The sequence below is a fragment of the Scyliorhinus canicula genome, chromosome 11, assembly GCF_902713615.1.
Source record: "Scyliorhinus canicula chromosome 11, sScyCan1.1, whole genome shotgun sequence".
In the NCBI taxonomy this organism is placed as follows: Eukaryota; Metazoa; Chordata; class Chondrichthyes; order Carcharhiniformes; family Scyliorhinidae; genus Scyliorhinus; species Scyliorhinus canicula.
Genome location: NC_052156.1, coordinates 22,914,813 through 22,932,623, shown reverse-complemented (window position 1 = coordinate 22,932,623; position 17,811 = coordinate 22,914,813). Strand labels below are relative to the sequence as shown.

General features: G+C 49.4%; 1 protein-coding gene across 3 annotated transcripts in view; it reads right to left on the bottom strand.

The window, feature by feature from the left end:
- The window catches only part of LOC119973914 (inter-alpha-trypsin inhibitor heavy chain H3-like), a 76,341-nt gene that overhangs the window by 38,112 nt on the left and 20,418 nt on the right, over nucleotides 1–17,811 (bottom strand). For all 3 annotated transcript variants that reach the window (XM_038812531.1, XM_038812532.1, XM_038812533.1), the window contains 2 exons: nucleotides 13,063–13,231; nucleotides 2,471–2,596 (listed from right to left, as the gene is read on the bottom strand). In XM_038812531.1, coding sequence (XP_038668459.1) covers nucleotides 2,471–2,596; nucleotides 13,063–13,231 — 295 coding nt within the window. The remainder of the gene's footprint in view (nucleotides 1–2,470; nucleotides 2,597–13,062; nucleotides 13,232–17,811) is intronic.

Below are 17,811 nucleotides of genomic sequence, written 5' to 3'. Positions count from 1 at the left end.
TCACCGTCCAAGGTGTAGAGTTCAGCAACTTCCAGCTCTATGTCCTCCCCCACCTCTGCGCTGCCCTGTTACTCGGTCTGGAATTTCAGTGCCATCTCCAAAGCCTAACCTTAAAATTCGGCGGACCCCTACACCCCCCACTCACCATCTGCTGCCTCATGACCCTTAAAGTCGATCTACCTTCCCTGTTTGTGAACCTCACCCCGAATTGCAAACCTGTCGCCATTAGAGGCAGATGGTACAGTGCCCAGGACAGGACCTTCATCAGGTCGGAGGTCCAACGGCTTCTGCGGGAAGGGGTCATTGAGGCCAGCAACAGCCCCTGGAGAGCTCAAGTGGTGGTAGTGAAGACTGGGGAGAAGCACAGGATGGTCATTGACTACTGTGTCAGACCATCAATCGGTACACGCAGCTCGAAGTGTACCCCCTCCCACGCATATCTGACATGGTCAATCAGATTGCGCAGTATCGAGTCTTTTCCACAGTGGACTTGAAGTCCGCCTACCACCAGCTCCCCTCCATCCGATCGCTCCTCTGCACCGCGACTAACAAGACCCCTCACGAACGTGTGTTTGCCTTCTCCAGGAAGTCCAACTCCGGGGTCTCGCTCCTAACATGGCTGACAGTTCCTGGACCCGTCATCCTCCGGAAGCATGTGCGGACCCATAAGTCAGATCCCTTGGTCGCAAAAAGGTCCATCTCTTACATGCAAGCCCGCAGTACGCCTACGTGGTACACCCCGACGGGCGTCAGGGCACAGTCTCCCTCCGGGACCTGGCACCCACTAGATCCCACCCACGACCCCCGACCTGACACCACCTCCCCCCCCCCCCCCCCCCCCCCCCCCGGTTGCCTCATTCACCCTGCGCCACTCATCCTCCCTCCAACGAACCTCACTGCAGCCCCCGCCCCAGCAGGATCCGTCCTCCCACTGGATCCACTCAGGGGTGACGAAGACGAGGACAACACATACCCGGAGTCGCAGGTGACCAAGTCGGCCCCCACATCACCACCAGGACTGAGGCGATCGCAGAGGAGGGTCAGGGCCCCCAACAGACTTAATTTGTAATGTTTTCCACCACCCCCGCCGGACTCTTTTTTTTTTTAACAGGGGTGAATGTGGTCGTCACCACTAGTGGCATATTATATGTATTATGGCACTGCCCGTATATTAAGGGTACAATGGTAAATCCCTGCCTGCAGGCTCCACCCAGCAGGCGGCGTATAAAAGTGTGTGCTGCAGCCTGTAGCTGCAGCCATTCTGGTTCCAGCTACAGGAGGCACATCTTGTTCAATAAAGCCTCGATTGTTCCACCATTCTCGTCTTGTGATAATTGACGGTGCATCAAGGGGGTAACCGCATTACTGTGGTTTGGAGTCACATGTAGGCCAGACCAGGTAAGGATGGCAGATTTCCTTTCCGAAAAGACATTGGTGAACCAGATGGTTTCATGGCCATCATTAGCTTTTTAATTCCAGGTATTTTATTAAGTTTAACTTCCACCACCTGCCATGGTGTGATTCGAACCAGGGTCCCCAGATCATTATCCCTGGTCGCTGGATTACTAGTCCAGCGACAGTACCACTTTGCCACCACCTCCCCCCAATGTCTCCTTACCCTTTGTCCCCTTTGGCTCCTGTGCCTTGCTTGCCCTGAATCCTGGTTGGTGTCTCCCCACCCCTCTCCTTCTCTTGCCCACCCCTCTCGGTGAGCCCCCTGCAGCGATACTCCAGCTCGCGATGGGCCGAAGTCCCGCCGCTGGGAGGCCTCTCCCGCTGCCGTGGTTTGAACCACAACTGGTGGCGGCGGGATCAGCGGCAGAGCGGGCCCCTGGGGTCCTGGGGGGACGCGGGGCGATCGGACCCCGGGGGGGTGCCCCCACGGTGGCCTGGTCCGCGATCGGGGCCCCCAATCGGCGGGCGGGCCAGTGCTGTGGGGGCAATCTTTTTATTCCGCCACGGCCTCCACCATGGCGGAGGCGGAAGAGAATCCCCCAGCGCGCATGCGCCGGTGGTGACGTCAGCGGCAGCTGACGCACCGGCGCATGCGCAACCCGGCGAAGGCCTTTCGGCCAGCCCCGGCGCCGGGCGTCAAAGGTCACTGGAGCCGGTTTGGGCGCCAGTCGGTGTGGTGCCAACCGTTCCGGCACGGTCCTAGCCCCTCAATGTGAGGGCTTGGCCCCTAAAGGTGCAGAGAATTCCGCACCTTTGGGGAGGCCCGACGCCGGAGTGGTTGGTGCCACTCCGCTACGCCGGGACCCCCCCGCCCCGCCGGGTAGGGGAGAATCCCGCCCCAGTTATGAAAGGTTACAATGTTTTCATGGGACTACATATCAGCAGCAAAGGAAGCTCAAGAACACAAGGCCTGATATCACCCGACTCAGATTTGTTCCCGGTCAGGTTTCAAAATGTAATTCCGTTAGACAGATATTCACAACACAGAAATAGAAGACATTTAGTTTTCACTGACCTACATTTGCTTGACCATCAGTTAACAAAATAATCATGGAGACACTTCTTTCAGGCAATTGCTTGTCTTGATGGGCCTTGTCCAGAAGCCTTACTGCTTCCAACATGGGATCATTTAAATTTGTTCCTGAAAAAAGAAATTTTTTTATCCTTAACATGTTTCTCATTCTCCCCGTGTCTGCATGGGTCTCACCCCTACAACCCAAAGATGTTCAGGGTAGGTGGATTGGCCACACTAAATTACCCCTTAATTGGACAAAAATAATTGGGTTCTTCAAATAAAAAAAAACATGTTTCTGTGTGGGCTTAAATTTATTTGTTTTCTACACCAACAAAATTATGAATTATGCAACTAAAATTCAGATGTTAAAGTGTCAACTTACTACCTGTTCTTAACAATCAAGAGAATTTCACTGGGACAAAATTCCAAAGCATTATTGTTAAATCCGCACAAAGCAACATGCATAATCTGCAGGTAGGTTTATTAACAATACAACATGTCTCCACTCCCCTAAGGATCTCTTTCCCTGACCTGCACCCAGGAGGGGATCTTTATATAAGTAAGGGCTCTCCTTTTTAAGGGGAAGCCCCACCCCGTTACCGGGGAGGTTTGTATTCTGCGGCGGTCCCGGGAAACCAGATGGTCCTTATCGCGTGACCTCCATGGGGTTATAACAATGGTCAAGTAGGTCTGTGGAGACCCGGCCAATTAACACGGCGGAGGGAGAGCTCCCCATAAACAATGGGATAAGCAATGAGTGACATCAGAGAAAGGCAGACCGTCTGTTCCAGTGGCGGCGATGTGCTGAGCGGACGCACATCAGGTGGCTCTCCTCCCAAACGAACCTAGCAGAGGCAATTTATCGGGAATTTCGGCTTTCAAAGCCCACCAAAAACCAACCAAAGGCAGAAGGTACACAAAAGGATTATGGCTGTAAAAAATAACAAATCGAAGGGACGGCGAGATGTAAGGAGCAGCAGCGAGGGAAAAGCGCAGGAGCGGCGGCGGTGCACAGGCAGGCGGCCCCACAAGACGGGACGGAGGTTCAGGCGAGCCTGGAAGGGGAAAAGCTGGCGGACCAAACAGCGGAGCAGGAAAAGGATGCGGCGACCATCATCCTCCCTGCACAGGGGGGGAAAGAGTGGAGAAGCGTGCTGAAAACGGAGCTAAACGCCATAAAGGAGGCAATCAGGACGGAGCTCCACATGATGACGAAGGAGTTGCTGTCGGAGACAGCAGACAAAATGCAGCGAACCATCAAAGGCCTGCGAAGGAAAGTGGAGGCGCAGGAGAAAACAATCCTGAAGTTGGAGAAGGCCGCCTCGGAACAGAGCGACAGGATGGTAGCTCTGGAAACCGAGGTGCGAAGGTTGGTAACGTCCCAGGGAAGCCGAAGAGGGAAAGTGGAGGACCAGGAAAACAGGTCCTGATGGCAGAACGTCAGAATAGTGGGTCTGCCAGGGGGACAGAGGGCAGAGACCCAACAAGCAACATCACCCAAATGCTGGGCAAGTTAGTGGGAAGGGAAGGATTTCCAAACCCCCCAGAAATAGACAGGGCGCACAGGTCGCTTTGACCCAAGCCCAAAGCCGGGGAGCAGCCCAGAGCGATTATGGCGAAGCTGCGCTGGTTCCAGGACCGGGAAATAATCCTAAGGTGGGCCCGGCAGATAAAATCGTGCACATGGAAAGGGAAGAATACAAGAGTGTATCAGGACATTGGGGCAGAACTGGCAAAAAGAAGGGCTGAGTTCAACAGAGCAAAATCAGCACTCTAAAAAAGTAGGGTGCGATTTGGGATGTTATTCCCGGCCAGACTCTTGATAACATTCAAGGGAAAAGAACTGTATTTAAAATCCCAGCAGAGGCTGATGAGTTCATTAAATCGAACAAATTGGGGGAGAAACAGCCTCCACAGCAATGAAAGCCACGGGGGCAGAAAAGAAAGGAAGAATTGGAATGATGCACAATCAATGGAGACAAAACGTAGGTGAAGTCCGAAACGAAAGGCTTTAATTAGCAAGAAGTGAGCCCGGCAGCAGACGTACAGGAAATGGCCTGGCTGCAGGGGAACACGGGTTCTTATACCCCGCCTCGTAGGCGGAGCTATCTTCCTCTTAGCCAATAGGAATACGGAGAGCACGATCTTGGGCCAATGGGCAGCGAGCCCTCTGCACCAATGGCAGCTCACACGCCCAGGTACCATAATACCCCTAGTCATACTACCACACGGAACAAATAGTGGAGGACATACTTCAAACAGAGACAATAATACACATTTTTTTTGTGTTTTGTGCGGGACTGTGCTGCCTCGTTTTCAGGCTCGTTTCTTCTCTCAATGTGCTTTGGGGGGGGGGGAGGCAGTGGAGCAAGGGAAGTAAGGGTGAGAAAAGCGGTCAGGAGGGCGAGACAAGGGCTGGTAGGAAGAAGGTAAAGCAGGGCCAGAGCTGGACAAGTACTGGGAGGGAGGGCCACCATGCTAGCGAGGACGGCCAACACGGGGGGGCAGGAAGAAAGGAGGGCCGCGGCGCGCCTCTCAGGGGAGAGGGAGCGCCTGGCACACAGTGGGAGGGGGGGGCAGAAGGGGGGAAGAACACCGGGTGGGGACAGAGGGACAGGTGCTGGGAGGAGGGAGGGTGGGTGGAGAATAGTTGGGGAGAGCGCAGAACAAAAAAGAAACAAAGAGAAGGTTGAGGTAGAGAAACAGAACAGACACAGGCCTCGGCAGGCATGGAGCAGGGTGAGGAACCAAGATGGCGCTGCAAACAGCCACATGGGAGGGCATCAGGACATAGGGAGAACCCGGAGTGCAGGGGCACATCCACGTGGCGTACATATAGCTGGCGCCCATGTTGGGTGCCCCCAGGACAAAGGGAAACCCCGAGTGCAGGGGCGCGTCCACCAGGTAAGTATGGGTGATCCCGCAGGACCAGGGGGTCAGAAACCCCCCACCAAGATTGTTACATGGAATGTAAAGGAACTCAACGGCCCAATGAAAAGATCCAGAGTCTTTGCCCACCTAAGAAGCCTTAAAGCAGACATAATCTACTTCAAGAGACGTACCTGAGGGAATAGGACCGACTGCTGGTAAGGAAGGGCTGGGTGGCATAAACGTACCATTCATGTTAAATGACGAGGGCTAGGGGGGGTAGCAATAATAATTAACAAGAGGGCAAGGTTTACGGAAACCAAGACCGATACGTACCCAGGGGGATGGTATGTCATGGTCAGCGGTGTCCTGGAAGGACAATCGGTGGTACTGGTAAATGTGTACGCTCCCAACTGGGAGGACACAGAATTCATAAAGAAGACCACGGCGAAATCCCCGACAGACACACGCCGACTGATTATGGGGGGGCAACTTTAACTGCATGCAGGACCCACTGACTGACCAATCAAACCCCAGAGAAGGGAAAAAGACTGGCATGGCTAGGGAATGAGGAGCTTTCATGGAACAGATGGAGACAGTGGACCCATGGAGGTTCCTGCATCCGGGAAAAAAGGAATTCTCATACTTTTCACAAGTGCCCAGAACAGATTCCGTCACCTGGGTATCCAGATATCCAGAGACCGGGCACAGATCCACAAGTGGGACCTGATCAGCCTGGTGGAGGAAGTAAAAAGAACCTTCAAAGGTGGGGCTCACTCCCACTCTCCGGGGCAGGGAGAGTACAGGCGGTCAAAATGAACGTACTGCCAAGATTCCTCTTCCTGTTTAGATCCATTCTGATCTTTATCCCCAAGGCCTTCTTCCAAAATATAGACAGTCTAATCATGGCGTTTGTGTGGGGGGTAAGAACCCGAGAATTCCCAAACCGACACTGCAAAGAAGGAAAATCAAAGGGGGCTTGGCTTTATCAAACCTACAGTACTACCACTGGGCTGCAACGGCAGAAAGAGTGAGGGGATGGGTGCAAGAACCCGGCACAGATTGGGTACAAATGAAGGCGGCCTCCTGTAAAAGAACAACCCTCCATGCCTAGCTACAGCAGCAGTCCCATCCCCCTCAACAAGATACACAACGAGCCCAGTGGTCACGGCCACTGAGAACATGGACCTAGCTGAGACAACAGTTCGGGGTAACTAAAATGTCCCCCATGGCCCCCATCTGCTGCAATCACAGATTCCCCCCAGCCATGCTAGATACCACCTTCAAGACATGGACGCGGCAAGAGGGCACACTGACGGTTGGGGGACTTCTACGTGGGGCACAGACTAGCGACACTGGACGAACTGACAAAGAAGTGGAAACTAGCAAAAGGACAGGAAATGAGACACTTCCAAATAAAACACTTCCTCCGCAAAGACACAGGAGGGTTCCCCAGGGCCCCAGAAAACACACTACTGGAGGACCTGATAGGCACAAGCAACGAGAAGGGGGGGGGCTATGTGGGGAAAAATACAGACAGTTACTGGACAGAGCTCGAACACCACTGGACAAGACCAGCCAAAATAGGGAGGACGAACTGGGGACAGAGGTGGGGTGGGGACTCTGGAGCGAAGTACTGAGCAGGGCTAACTCCACCTTATCCCGCGTAAGGCTAAGCCTAATGCAGCTCAAAGTGGTGCAGAGTGCACCTGACCAGAACCTGAATGAGCAGGTTCTTCCCAGAGGTGAAGGATAAATATGAACAGTGCCAGAGGGGCCCGACCAAACACACCCACATGTTTTGTGCTTGTCCCAAACTTGATGGGTTCTGTACAGCCTTCTCTGAGGCAATGTCCAAGGTTGTGGGGGTCAAAGTGAAGCCATGCCCGATAGTGGCAATCTTCGGGGTATCGGAGCAGCCAGAGTTACACATAGGGAAGGGGGCTAACGCCCTTGCTTTCGCTTTCCTAATCGCACGCCGGAGTATCCTGCTCGATTGCACTGGGGGATGAGGCAGGGATGCCCTCTCTCCCCACTGCTGGCCATAGAACCGCTGGCAATTGCACTGAGAGCTTCAAGGGGCTGGAAGGGGCTGGTTCAGGGAGCGGTGGAACACAGTCTCACTATACGCAGATGACCTACTCCAATATGTTTCTGACCCACTAGAGGGGATGGGGGGGGGGGGGGGGGGGTGGATGTGGGAGCTAGTAGAGGTGGCATCATGTAAGGGCACGAGTTTGGGGGCATTGGTAACTCTGTCGTTTCCCCTGGCACGGTACTCCACCAGCCCCGTGGTGGTGGTGGCCCAGAGTGTCAGGGGGCAATGGAGGAAACATGTGGGAGCAGAGGTTTGCTCTCCAATCTGCAATAATCATCGGTTTGCCCCGGGGATGCTGGATGGAGGGTTTCGGAGATGGCAGAGAGCAGGGATTGAGAGGATGGGAGCTCAGTTCATAGAGGGGAGCTTTCCCAGCCTGAGGGAGTTGGAGGAGAAATTTGAATTGACGGAAGGGAATTAGTTTAGGTACCTGCAGGTGCGGGACTTCCTACGCAGGCAGGTCTCAATCTTCCCGCTCCTACCACCAAGGGGGATACAGGACAGGGTAGTTTCCAAAGTGTGGGTGGGAGAGGGGAAGGTTTCGGACATCTATAAAGAACTCATGGGGTCAGAGGAAACGCAGACCAAGGAGCTACAACACAAATGGGAAGAGGAGTTAGGAGGAGAGATAGAGGATGGTCTCTGAGTGGATACATCATGTGCCAGGCTCAACCTGACACAATTTAAGGTCGTTCATCGGGCTCACATGACAGTGGCCCTGATGAGCAGGTTCTTTGGGATAGAAGACAGGTGTGCAAGGTGTGCAGGAGGGCCCGCAAACCATGCCCGAAGCTTAGGGAATTCTGGCAGGGGTTTGCAGATGTCATGTCCACGGTGTTAAAAACAAGGTGGCACCGAGTCCAGAGGTGGCGATTTTCGGAGTGTCGGAGGATCCGGGAGTCCAGGAGGAGAAAGAGGCAGACGTTCTGGCCTTTGCCTCCCTGTAGCCCGGAGACGGGTACTATTAGCTTGGAGGGACTCAAAGCCCCCGAAGTCAGAGACCTGGTTCACTGACATGGCTAATATTCTCTGTCTGGAGAAAATCAAGTTCGCCCTGAGAGGGTCAATGAGGGTTTGTCCGGAGGTGGCAGCCGTTCGTCGACTTCTTTAGAGAAAATTAACCATCAGCAGAGAAAGGGGGTGCGGGGTTTAGCTTAGATTAGTGTGTAAGAAAGGTGGGACCTGTGAGGGAGGAAGACGGTCTGCACTCTGTTTATATTTGTATGTACACTGTTTCTTCTATTATTGTTACAAAATCACAAATACCTCGGGGGGTGGATCTCTGTCAAAAATGCGACTATCGTTGCACTCACTGTTATGACCATGTGAGATGTTTTGTAATGCTTATTTCAGATATTTCATGGATAAAGTATATTTTTGCAAAAAAATCAATAGGCACTAGATATTTCCAGTGTAAAAGATGTCATTTTTATTGCCACTGGTGTTCTGATAACAGCTCAAACGGTAGAAAAATAAGTGATTTCAAGGCTTATTGGTTCAAAACCTGAGCAAACCTGTGTGCATGACATTTCTGTTAGTGGATAACAAGATGGTCAGTGTCGTGAAATTTAGTAGCTTTGAATTACAGAAAAGTTATAAAAAGCCGGTATGAATAATCAGTAGGTGTAGAAGACGTTAAGATATACTTGGAGGAACAGCCAGGAATATGGGCTGGTGTGCAGGCACTTGTTACTGTGACTTTTACTCAACGCATAAAAGGGATATCATACCACTTATAAACTGATCCTCAGATAAGGTTTACTTGTGATGAATAAAGTTTAATCACTCTCACCCATACAATCAACATTTAACAAAAATAAGAGTTAACAGGTTGTAAGAGCAACTACATTCAAAACTTTAGACATAACTCAGTCAGAGTGAGTCACTGCTGCCCTAAGCCAGTGTTCTTCAAACTTTTTTTCCGGGGACCCATTTTTACCAACCGGCCAACCTTCGGAACCCAACCAGGCCGACCTTCAGTACCCGCGCTGGTCGACCTTCGCGACCCACGCCGGCCGACCTGCGCGACCCACCATTTTCTCTTACCTTGTTTGCTGCTGACAAAAATGGAGGAAATGGTTTTGGGTCCCTTTGGTCCTCATACACGCTCCTCCAATGGAACCTGTTGGATGAAGGTGAAGCCTTCCGGTGTCGGAAAGTATGGAGTCTCTATCTGTCCAAAGTTCTGAATTTTTTTTTCGGTAACATTTTTTCAAACCCCCCCCCCCCCCCCGAACTTGTAAAACAAAAAGCTGTGACCGTTTTTTAAAAAATCGCATGCTTGCCCGATCATCAGCGCGCACGCGCATAGTTTTGACCATGCATGACAATGATCTAGCATGCATGCGCAGCGTGGCCGCTTTTAAAAAAAATGTTCGTGGCCATTTTGAAGGCCGCTTGCAGCCGGTGTTTTTAACAGCCGGCTGCTGCGGCTGTTACGCGCAGATGTGCGCGATCGGGAGCGCCGCGACGGACGGCTCCGCGACCCTCCCAACACCCACCCGCGACCCACCCACGATTCGTGCCCCCGAGTTTGACAATGCCTGCCCTAAGCCACATGTGGACTTGTCCAAATCTACACTGTTCAAGTCAACCGAACCCTCTCTCACCTAGAATGACAAGGGCAGCAAATGTATGGAAAACCCCATGTGCAAATTCCCCTCCAAACCACTCACCATCCTGATTTAGTACTATATTACTGTTACTTCACTGTCGCTGAATAAACATTCTATAACACTTTTCCTAACAGCACGGTGGGTGTTCCTACAACACACAGACTGCAGCAGTTGAACAAGGTGGCTCACCACCATCTTCTCGAGAGAAATTAGGGAAGGGCAATAAATGTTGGCCTCGTCAGCAAAGTCTGCATCCCATGAATGAATGCATTTTTAAAAAGCCGATAATCCAGAGAGAGAAACCTTGGCACAGGTAGGGGATAGGAGAAGACGATGTTTGGGGTAGAAATCACTCCAAGAAATACCTCCACTGCCAGGGATGAGATTACTATGGAAGTTAATGCCAGGAGCTTAGTTCTGAGGACAAGTCTGAATTATTGAGATAAGTTTGCTGTCCTCGCCAGAGCTCTCGAGTTAATAATCTTTCCTCTCACCTCAACAACTCTAGTGTCACACTTGCACTATCTGTAGCCTTGCTACTCATAATATGCCTTCCCAGCTTCCCTCCTATCTCCTAAAATCACTACATTTGATTTGATTTGATTTACTGTCACATGTACCGAAGTACAGTGAAAAGTATTTTTCTGCGGCTGAGGGAACGTACATAGTACATATATAGTAGACAAAAAGAATAATCAACAGAGTCAACAGAGTGCATTGACAAATGGTACATCGACAAACAGTGATTGGTTACAGTGCAGAACAAAGGGCCAAACAAAGCAAATACATGAGCAAGAGCAGCAGAGGGCATCGTGAATAGTGTTCTTACAGAGAACAGATCATTCCGAGAGAGAGTCGTTAAGGAGTCTTGTAACTGTGGGGAAGAAGGTGTTCCTATGTCTGGATGTGCGGGTCTTCATCATTCTGTACCTTCTGCCTAATGGAAGGGTCTGGAAGAAGGCAATGCCTGGGTGGGAGGGGCCTCTGATAATGCTGTCTGTCTTCCTGAGGCAGCGGGAGGTGTATACAGAATCAATGTGAGGGTGGCAAGTATGTACTTCACTACATCTCCTCTCTCACTTCTTAATTTCACCACTGCTACAACTGCCAATTTCCCAGACCAGGGCTAGATTCTCTGATTTTGAGACTAAGTGCTGATGCTGACGTGGGAACAAGGGCATTTTAAACCCCAAAAAAAGCGCAAAATCTGATGGGGGGGCTAGCAAGCACGTAGCGTAAAGCCCCCGGCTCGAGCTGCGGATATGGACAGAGAATTGTCGGGTCGGTGGCCGTGAATGCACCTGCAGGCCGCCGCTGTGCAACATGACACCAGCTGCGCGCGGACCCGGCCTGCCAAATAGTGCCCCCTTTGGCCAGGCTCGCCATCCCAGGACCACCACCCACCCCAGGACCGCCCCCGCCAAAGCCTGCCTGTGGATCGGCTCCCCCCCACCCCCTACTGTGGTCGCGCTGGACGCAGTCCGCAGCCAAGAAAATAGCATGAGTGACCAACACCATTGGGAACTTGGCCCGTCGGAGCAGAGCATCAGGGGAGGGCCTTAGGTGACGTTCTGAGGCCAACCATATGTTTTGGAGGGGGCGGAGCTTCGCAAAGGTAGCGCCAGCCCCGATTTCGACACCAACGGGGATTCTAAGGACGATCGCTGAACGCGATTTCGACATCGGACAACGGAAAATCCCACGCCACGGCCGGGATTCTCCAATCCTGCGGCCAAGTTCTGACGCCAGCGTGTAAAGTAGCGCGAGCCACTCCGGCATCAATGGGCCTCACCAAGCAACTATCCACCCATTCCCAGGGGGCAAGTACGGCGCCGGAGTGGTCTCTGCAGCTCCGGCGCCTGAAAGCCTGCGTACTACAGCCGGTGCGAATTCGCGCATGTGCGCCATGGCCTCCGCGAGTTCACACATGCGTGTCACGGCTGGCACAAGTTTGCACGTGCGCGCCACGACTGACGCGCGTTCACGCATGTGCGTAGGTTCCCGTCTCCGGGCCGGCCCTTGGGCAATATGGCAGACCCCTACAGGGGCCCGCATGGAGGAGCATAGGCCGCCAGGGAACCAGCCTTCCCACCAATTGGTTGGCCCCAATCGTGGGCCAGGCCACCCTGGAGGCACCCCTCTCAGGACGGCCCCCGCAGACAGAGCTCAGAGGTCCCGCCGTGTGGGACCATACTTAACCCACACCGGCGGGACTCAGCTGAACTCAGCGGGCACTCGGCCCGGAGAATCGCCGGGGGGGGGGGGGGGGGGGGGGGGGGCGCTTTCAACAGGCGCCCGAAAACCGGCGGCGGAGAATAAGCGAGCCGGCATCGGGGCGGCGTGGGTTAATTCTCGCTTCCCCCCCTGGGATTCTCCAATCCGGCATGGGTCGGAGAATCCCGGTCTACACCTTTCATAGGTCATATGAACTATACAATCATGACCGATACAGTCTAAACACCTCATAGGATGCCACTGAGACACACCATTCCTTCTGGCGGAAGACCAAAACCATTCTGCTTATTCTCTACCCTGTGGAGGTACATGTACTGGCCATCAAGGACAGGGGAGTAGTCCCATGAACAGGGCTGTGATGAGTGGCAAGCTGAAGAAGACATCACCGGACTTTGTCCACTTTCTCCCATTTGCTTAACTCTCTCCATTTACACTCTGCAGGACAAACTGCCGCCAGTTCTAACTCTGCTCACATTTGGCACTTAACAAACCCTCATTTCTCCCCTTCATATCAAATGCTGAAAATGTAGACATAACTGCCAAAGTCACCCACCACAGCCAAACATTGGTTCCTCACATCTGTGACCCAGTAACCACATGTGTGACCACATAGGCTGGATGGAATGAAAGTAGCAGAGAGGCCTTGAACAGGACAAATGAATGGGGTACATTTGAAGAATAAGTATCCCCTATATTCACCTTACGCATTAACTGAGTTTAGAAGGTAATGTTTCAAAGGTTTTCATGTTTTATTAATAATAAAAAAAGAATTTTACCTCCTCTGGCTGAAATTGTTTGCACAAACTTTTTAGCTGCAGTCACGTTGCTTGGAGTTGCTTGAAATATGGCATTTCCCCATATTTCCGAAATATCATCAAATATATTAATTGCGAAATGATCTTCTGTGCCCATGTCATCTAAAATTTTGACAAGAGCTTCATTTGTCTGAAAGGGACAAAACATCAGTCTGCAAATGTAACTTAAGAGCATCAACTTTTAACAATCACATTGCCTGCAGTGTAACAACAGACTTTGAAGTCCTTTATCTCACCAAGTTGTTGTGTTGTGAAGGGATCCGTTATAAATGATAACTAAGCATACAATGTCTACGAAGGTGTGCTGGTGCAAGTGGGACCAGAGTGAGGGGAAGGGAATAAGCGGAACAGTGACCTGAGGCCTGAGAGAAGCGAAGGGGGGGACAGGAGGAGAGAAAGAGTTAAAAGCAATAAAGGAAAGAAAAAATCCACAGGGTGACAGCAGAGGACAGCAGATAAGCGATCAATTGGTGGGAATTTCAGGGTTATTTTTTTGTCTCTCTAAGATAGGACTGTTGCATAAACTAAGAGCTGGGGAAATGTATCAATTACTATATTATACAAATGACTTAATTAATATATCTAAAACAATTGTTCATTGTTACGACACCTTGGACAAGGCACGGTCAATTCCAGGCCCCCATCAACCAGAGATGTAACATAAGTGAATTAACCAATAATTCTTATAATGTTTTTAAGATCTTTGGCCCGAGACTGCTCCAATGACTTACAGACACCATGGGCTGGATTTTCCGTCCTGCCAAGCCACATTTCTGTTTCACCCCGCCGGCAGGATGCTCTGTTACGCTCGCTGGTCAATGGGGTTTCCCATTGTGAGGCAGCCCCACCCCGTCACAAAACCCCCAGGCTGCCGGCAAAATGGAGCATCCCGCCGGCGGAGAATCCAGCCCCAGATTTGTAATCAAAGTAGCTGATTGGCTGCTAGCCAAGTCCATCAAAATATGTCATGACTGAGCTAGACCAAATAGCACTGGTGGCGTGGGGTGTCTTGAGATCAGACCAAGTGACACCTCTGCCCGGCGGCATTTCATTAATCGTCCAGATACAAAAGTTATAACAGCCAAGGTAACAGAAAATAAAGAGAAGTCACAAGCAAAATCAAGTTTAAACAGGGGCATCCTTACATCATAAAACTATTCATTCAGGCTATCACCAATCAAACAAATAAAAAGGACGAGAGAAAGCAGGGCCGGGTTTGCATTGGGACTGTAGGTGTTTGTGGACAGTGAAACTTTCTCAGGTTCCCACGCTGCTGGAAAGGTCCGACCTTAAATCACTGCAGCTCAGAGTCATTGAGATGGAGTACAGCTTACTGACATTCCAAACTTAGTGGACAGGAGGACTTTCTATATAGAAATGCAGTCATATCCCAGAGAAAAGAACAGGTTTAGGAAAAGGAGGGTATGACTATTATGGAGCAGGCTAATGGGAATTTAGGAGAGATTGAGAAGAATGTCCCACAGACACTGGTCCTGTCCAAAAGTATGAGGTGCTAGCCACCTGTGAGGATAAGGAGAAAGACAGCGGGAAGGCTAGCCACTTTGGGGGCCTGGAGCGGTGGGGCTGGATGGGGGGCCAGCGATAGGTAGAGATTGACAAAGATGTTGAGGACAGAAAGACAATAGGAATGTAAATGGAAGTGATTAAGGCTAAGAAGGGTGCTGAAAGTGGCACATAAAGAGATTAGAATGTGTGAATGGTAGAATAAAGGTGAGCACTGTGTTAAAGTCACACCCACGCCTCCCCCCCCCCACGACAGTATAAATCTGACCCTATTTCCAGTTCACTATAGCTATGACAAAGAATCATGCAGACCCAAAACATTAGCTCCCTTCTCTCTCCACATATGCTGTCAGACCTGCTGAGATTGTCCAGCATTTTCTGTTTTTGTTTCAGATTCCAGCATCTGCAGTAATTTGCTTTTACCTTTGAGGGTAATAATCTCTGCCAGTGCCATGTGCAAATTAGCATACAAACAGTCAGATCAGGATAATTAGCATGTGACAAAAGAGCTAGTGCTGTCTTTCCATGAAACACACGGACAGGAGAGAGTTATGCCAAGGGGGTGGATTCCACTGAACCAGACGTGACTCATGTCCTAGTTAAAAGATTAAACAGGGAGGTAGGAAAGTCTTCAAACGAGTTTGATGGATGGCTGAGTTTGGGGTGGGCGGAACGTTCAGGAAATTAAATCAGCCTAAATATGTACCAAACAGTAAATAAGAGCATGGGGAAGAACTGATGAGGCCTTTGATGTTCAGTCCTTTAGCATCTTTGTCCACCTCTTCTAGCCAATTAATATCAGGAAAGTTATTATTGTTATATGTTTTTGCTCATGTCCCTAATATGGTTTGCATATTTCTTCTTCCACATCTCTTCCACTATTAGGTGGTATGTATGTAAAGGTGATAAGAAACTGGAATTCCATGGGCTGTGTACATGACTCCTTTCGAGCCCAATATGTAAGAAGCCCAATAATGGAGGATTCAGTATTGGGGAATGAGCCAAATAAAAAAAAGCAAAAATATGGAAACATTTAGGTAATAGTGACCATAATATTATGAGTAAAAGTAAAGTCACCATGGCACCAGGTGACCATAGGTAGTGATTTAACCTGAAGATCACTGCACCTCAGGCAAGGAGCAAGGTTGAGAAGGTAGGGTCTTCGTGAATAACTTCAGCTGGTACGGGAATTGAACCCACGCTGTTTGCCTTGCTATGCATCATGAACCAGCTGTCCGGCCAACTGAGCTAAACTGGCTCCCTAAACCAGCCATAATATTATATGCTTTATGATAATAATCAAGTAGGATGGAAGTAAGGAAAAAGACAGTGAATAGGTCAGAGAAGGGATGATTTTGAGGGTCTGTGAATAGAACTTGGAACAATAAAATGGTAACAATATCTGTAAAAAAATGACCGAGAACAAAAATGAAAAACATTTAAAGCTGTCTTCAAAAGAAAAAAAAGAAGCAAAAACTAGTTGAACACTAATGAATCTCCATGGATGAATAAAGCCATTAGAAATAAAATGAGGGTAGGGAAAGAGACATATGTTATGGGCATGAATAGCAGGGATTGGAATAACATGGGATAATATGAAGAGATTAGAATAGAAAAACTGGGAGAGCAAAGAGAAACTATGAAACTAATTATCAAGGAACATGAAACAAAATAGGAAAACAAGGAGTTTGCATGTTAGAAAATATGAAGAACAATCCAGCAGTAGAAATACACATATCAATAAAAATAGTGATGCAGGTGAGAATGGCCATTATAAAGCACTGGGGTCATTTATAGAGGGATAAAATTTAAATTAAAGAATTTATGCTAAACTTGTATTGAATATTTGTTACACCGCAACTTCCATAAAACGAATGTGCATAAAATAGAAGTTTTGTTCGATAGAAACTCTTGATGATTCAGAGCCTATTAATAATCACCAACCCACAACCACTGATTCCAGCTTTGTTACATCGCCACCAAATGTGAGTGGAGCAGAGAAACAGGAAGGGCTGAATCTTGGAATGAATGGAAGCTGGTATAGCAGGAAGGGTAGAAGGCCTAAGCCATATGCATAATGATTCTATGTGAGTTTTGGATTTAAAAAATTAAGACACAGCTAAAGAGGACAATAAAGCAAGAATCAGGAACGGAGGGAATTTTGAAGGAAATATGCTAAGTATTGTTATATTAAACTGCTGTCTATGACCTGCATTGAGACTCATCAACAGGAGCCAATAGACTTTCAACATTACATGTGAGGTAAGTTGAAGTATTTGAGGAGTCAGAGATTTATTTACTCATAAGATGGGCACTGTAGGGAACGGTTAATCTGATTAAACGTTTGTGGTAGAATTCATAACTGACTACCGAGCAACTGCAGGAACTAATACAGCAAGCAGCTATTATACGGAGAACAGTGAGTCAGCAAACAGAACTGTTCTTGAAGCCAGATCAAGCCTCAGATACAACGCTAGGAAGCCAACACGATATGGGGTCCAAAATAAGTGTGATCAAAATAAGTATGTGCAGTACATGTTGATTGGATTAGGGTGTGTGTAGTTATGTTTTCTGATGTGTAAAATACTCTTGAAGTTGCTGTCAGTTTCAGCTGATAAATTATTGTGAATACTAAGTTTCATAGTTACCACAGCAAACGCTGGACCATTGTAGCCAATTGGAGTTGAGTTTCCTCCTAAATAGCCTTCTAGTAATATAAGGCCGTATAGAGTGGTCAGTTTTTTGAACGTACTAATAATGTAATATATAAACCAAATATTTCTATATTGACAATATCAATTTAAGAATGTAGGACTACAACATGTTGTATTCTATACTCAATCTAGTCTCGTGCAGCAGGATAGCATAGTGAGTAGCATTGTTGCTTCACAGCTCCAGGGTCCCAGGTTTGATTCCCGGCTTAGGTCACTGTCTGAAAAAATGAAATGAAATGAAATGAAATGAAATGAAAATCGCTTATTGTCACGAGTAGGCTTCAATGAAGTTACTGTGAAAAGCCCCTAGTCGCCACATTCCGGCGCCTGTCCGGGAAGGCTGGTACACAGACCACACTGTCTGTGTGGAGTCTGCATGTTCTCACTGTGTCTGCGTGGGTTTCCTCTGGGTGCTCTGGTTTCCTCCCACATGTCCTGAAAGATGTGCTGTTAGGTAGTTTGGACATTCTGA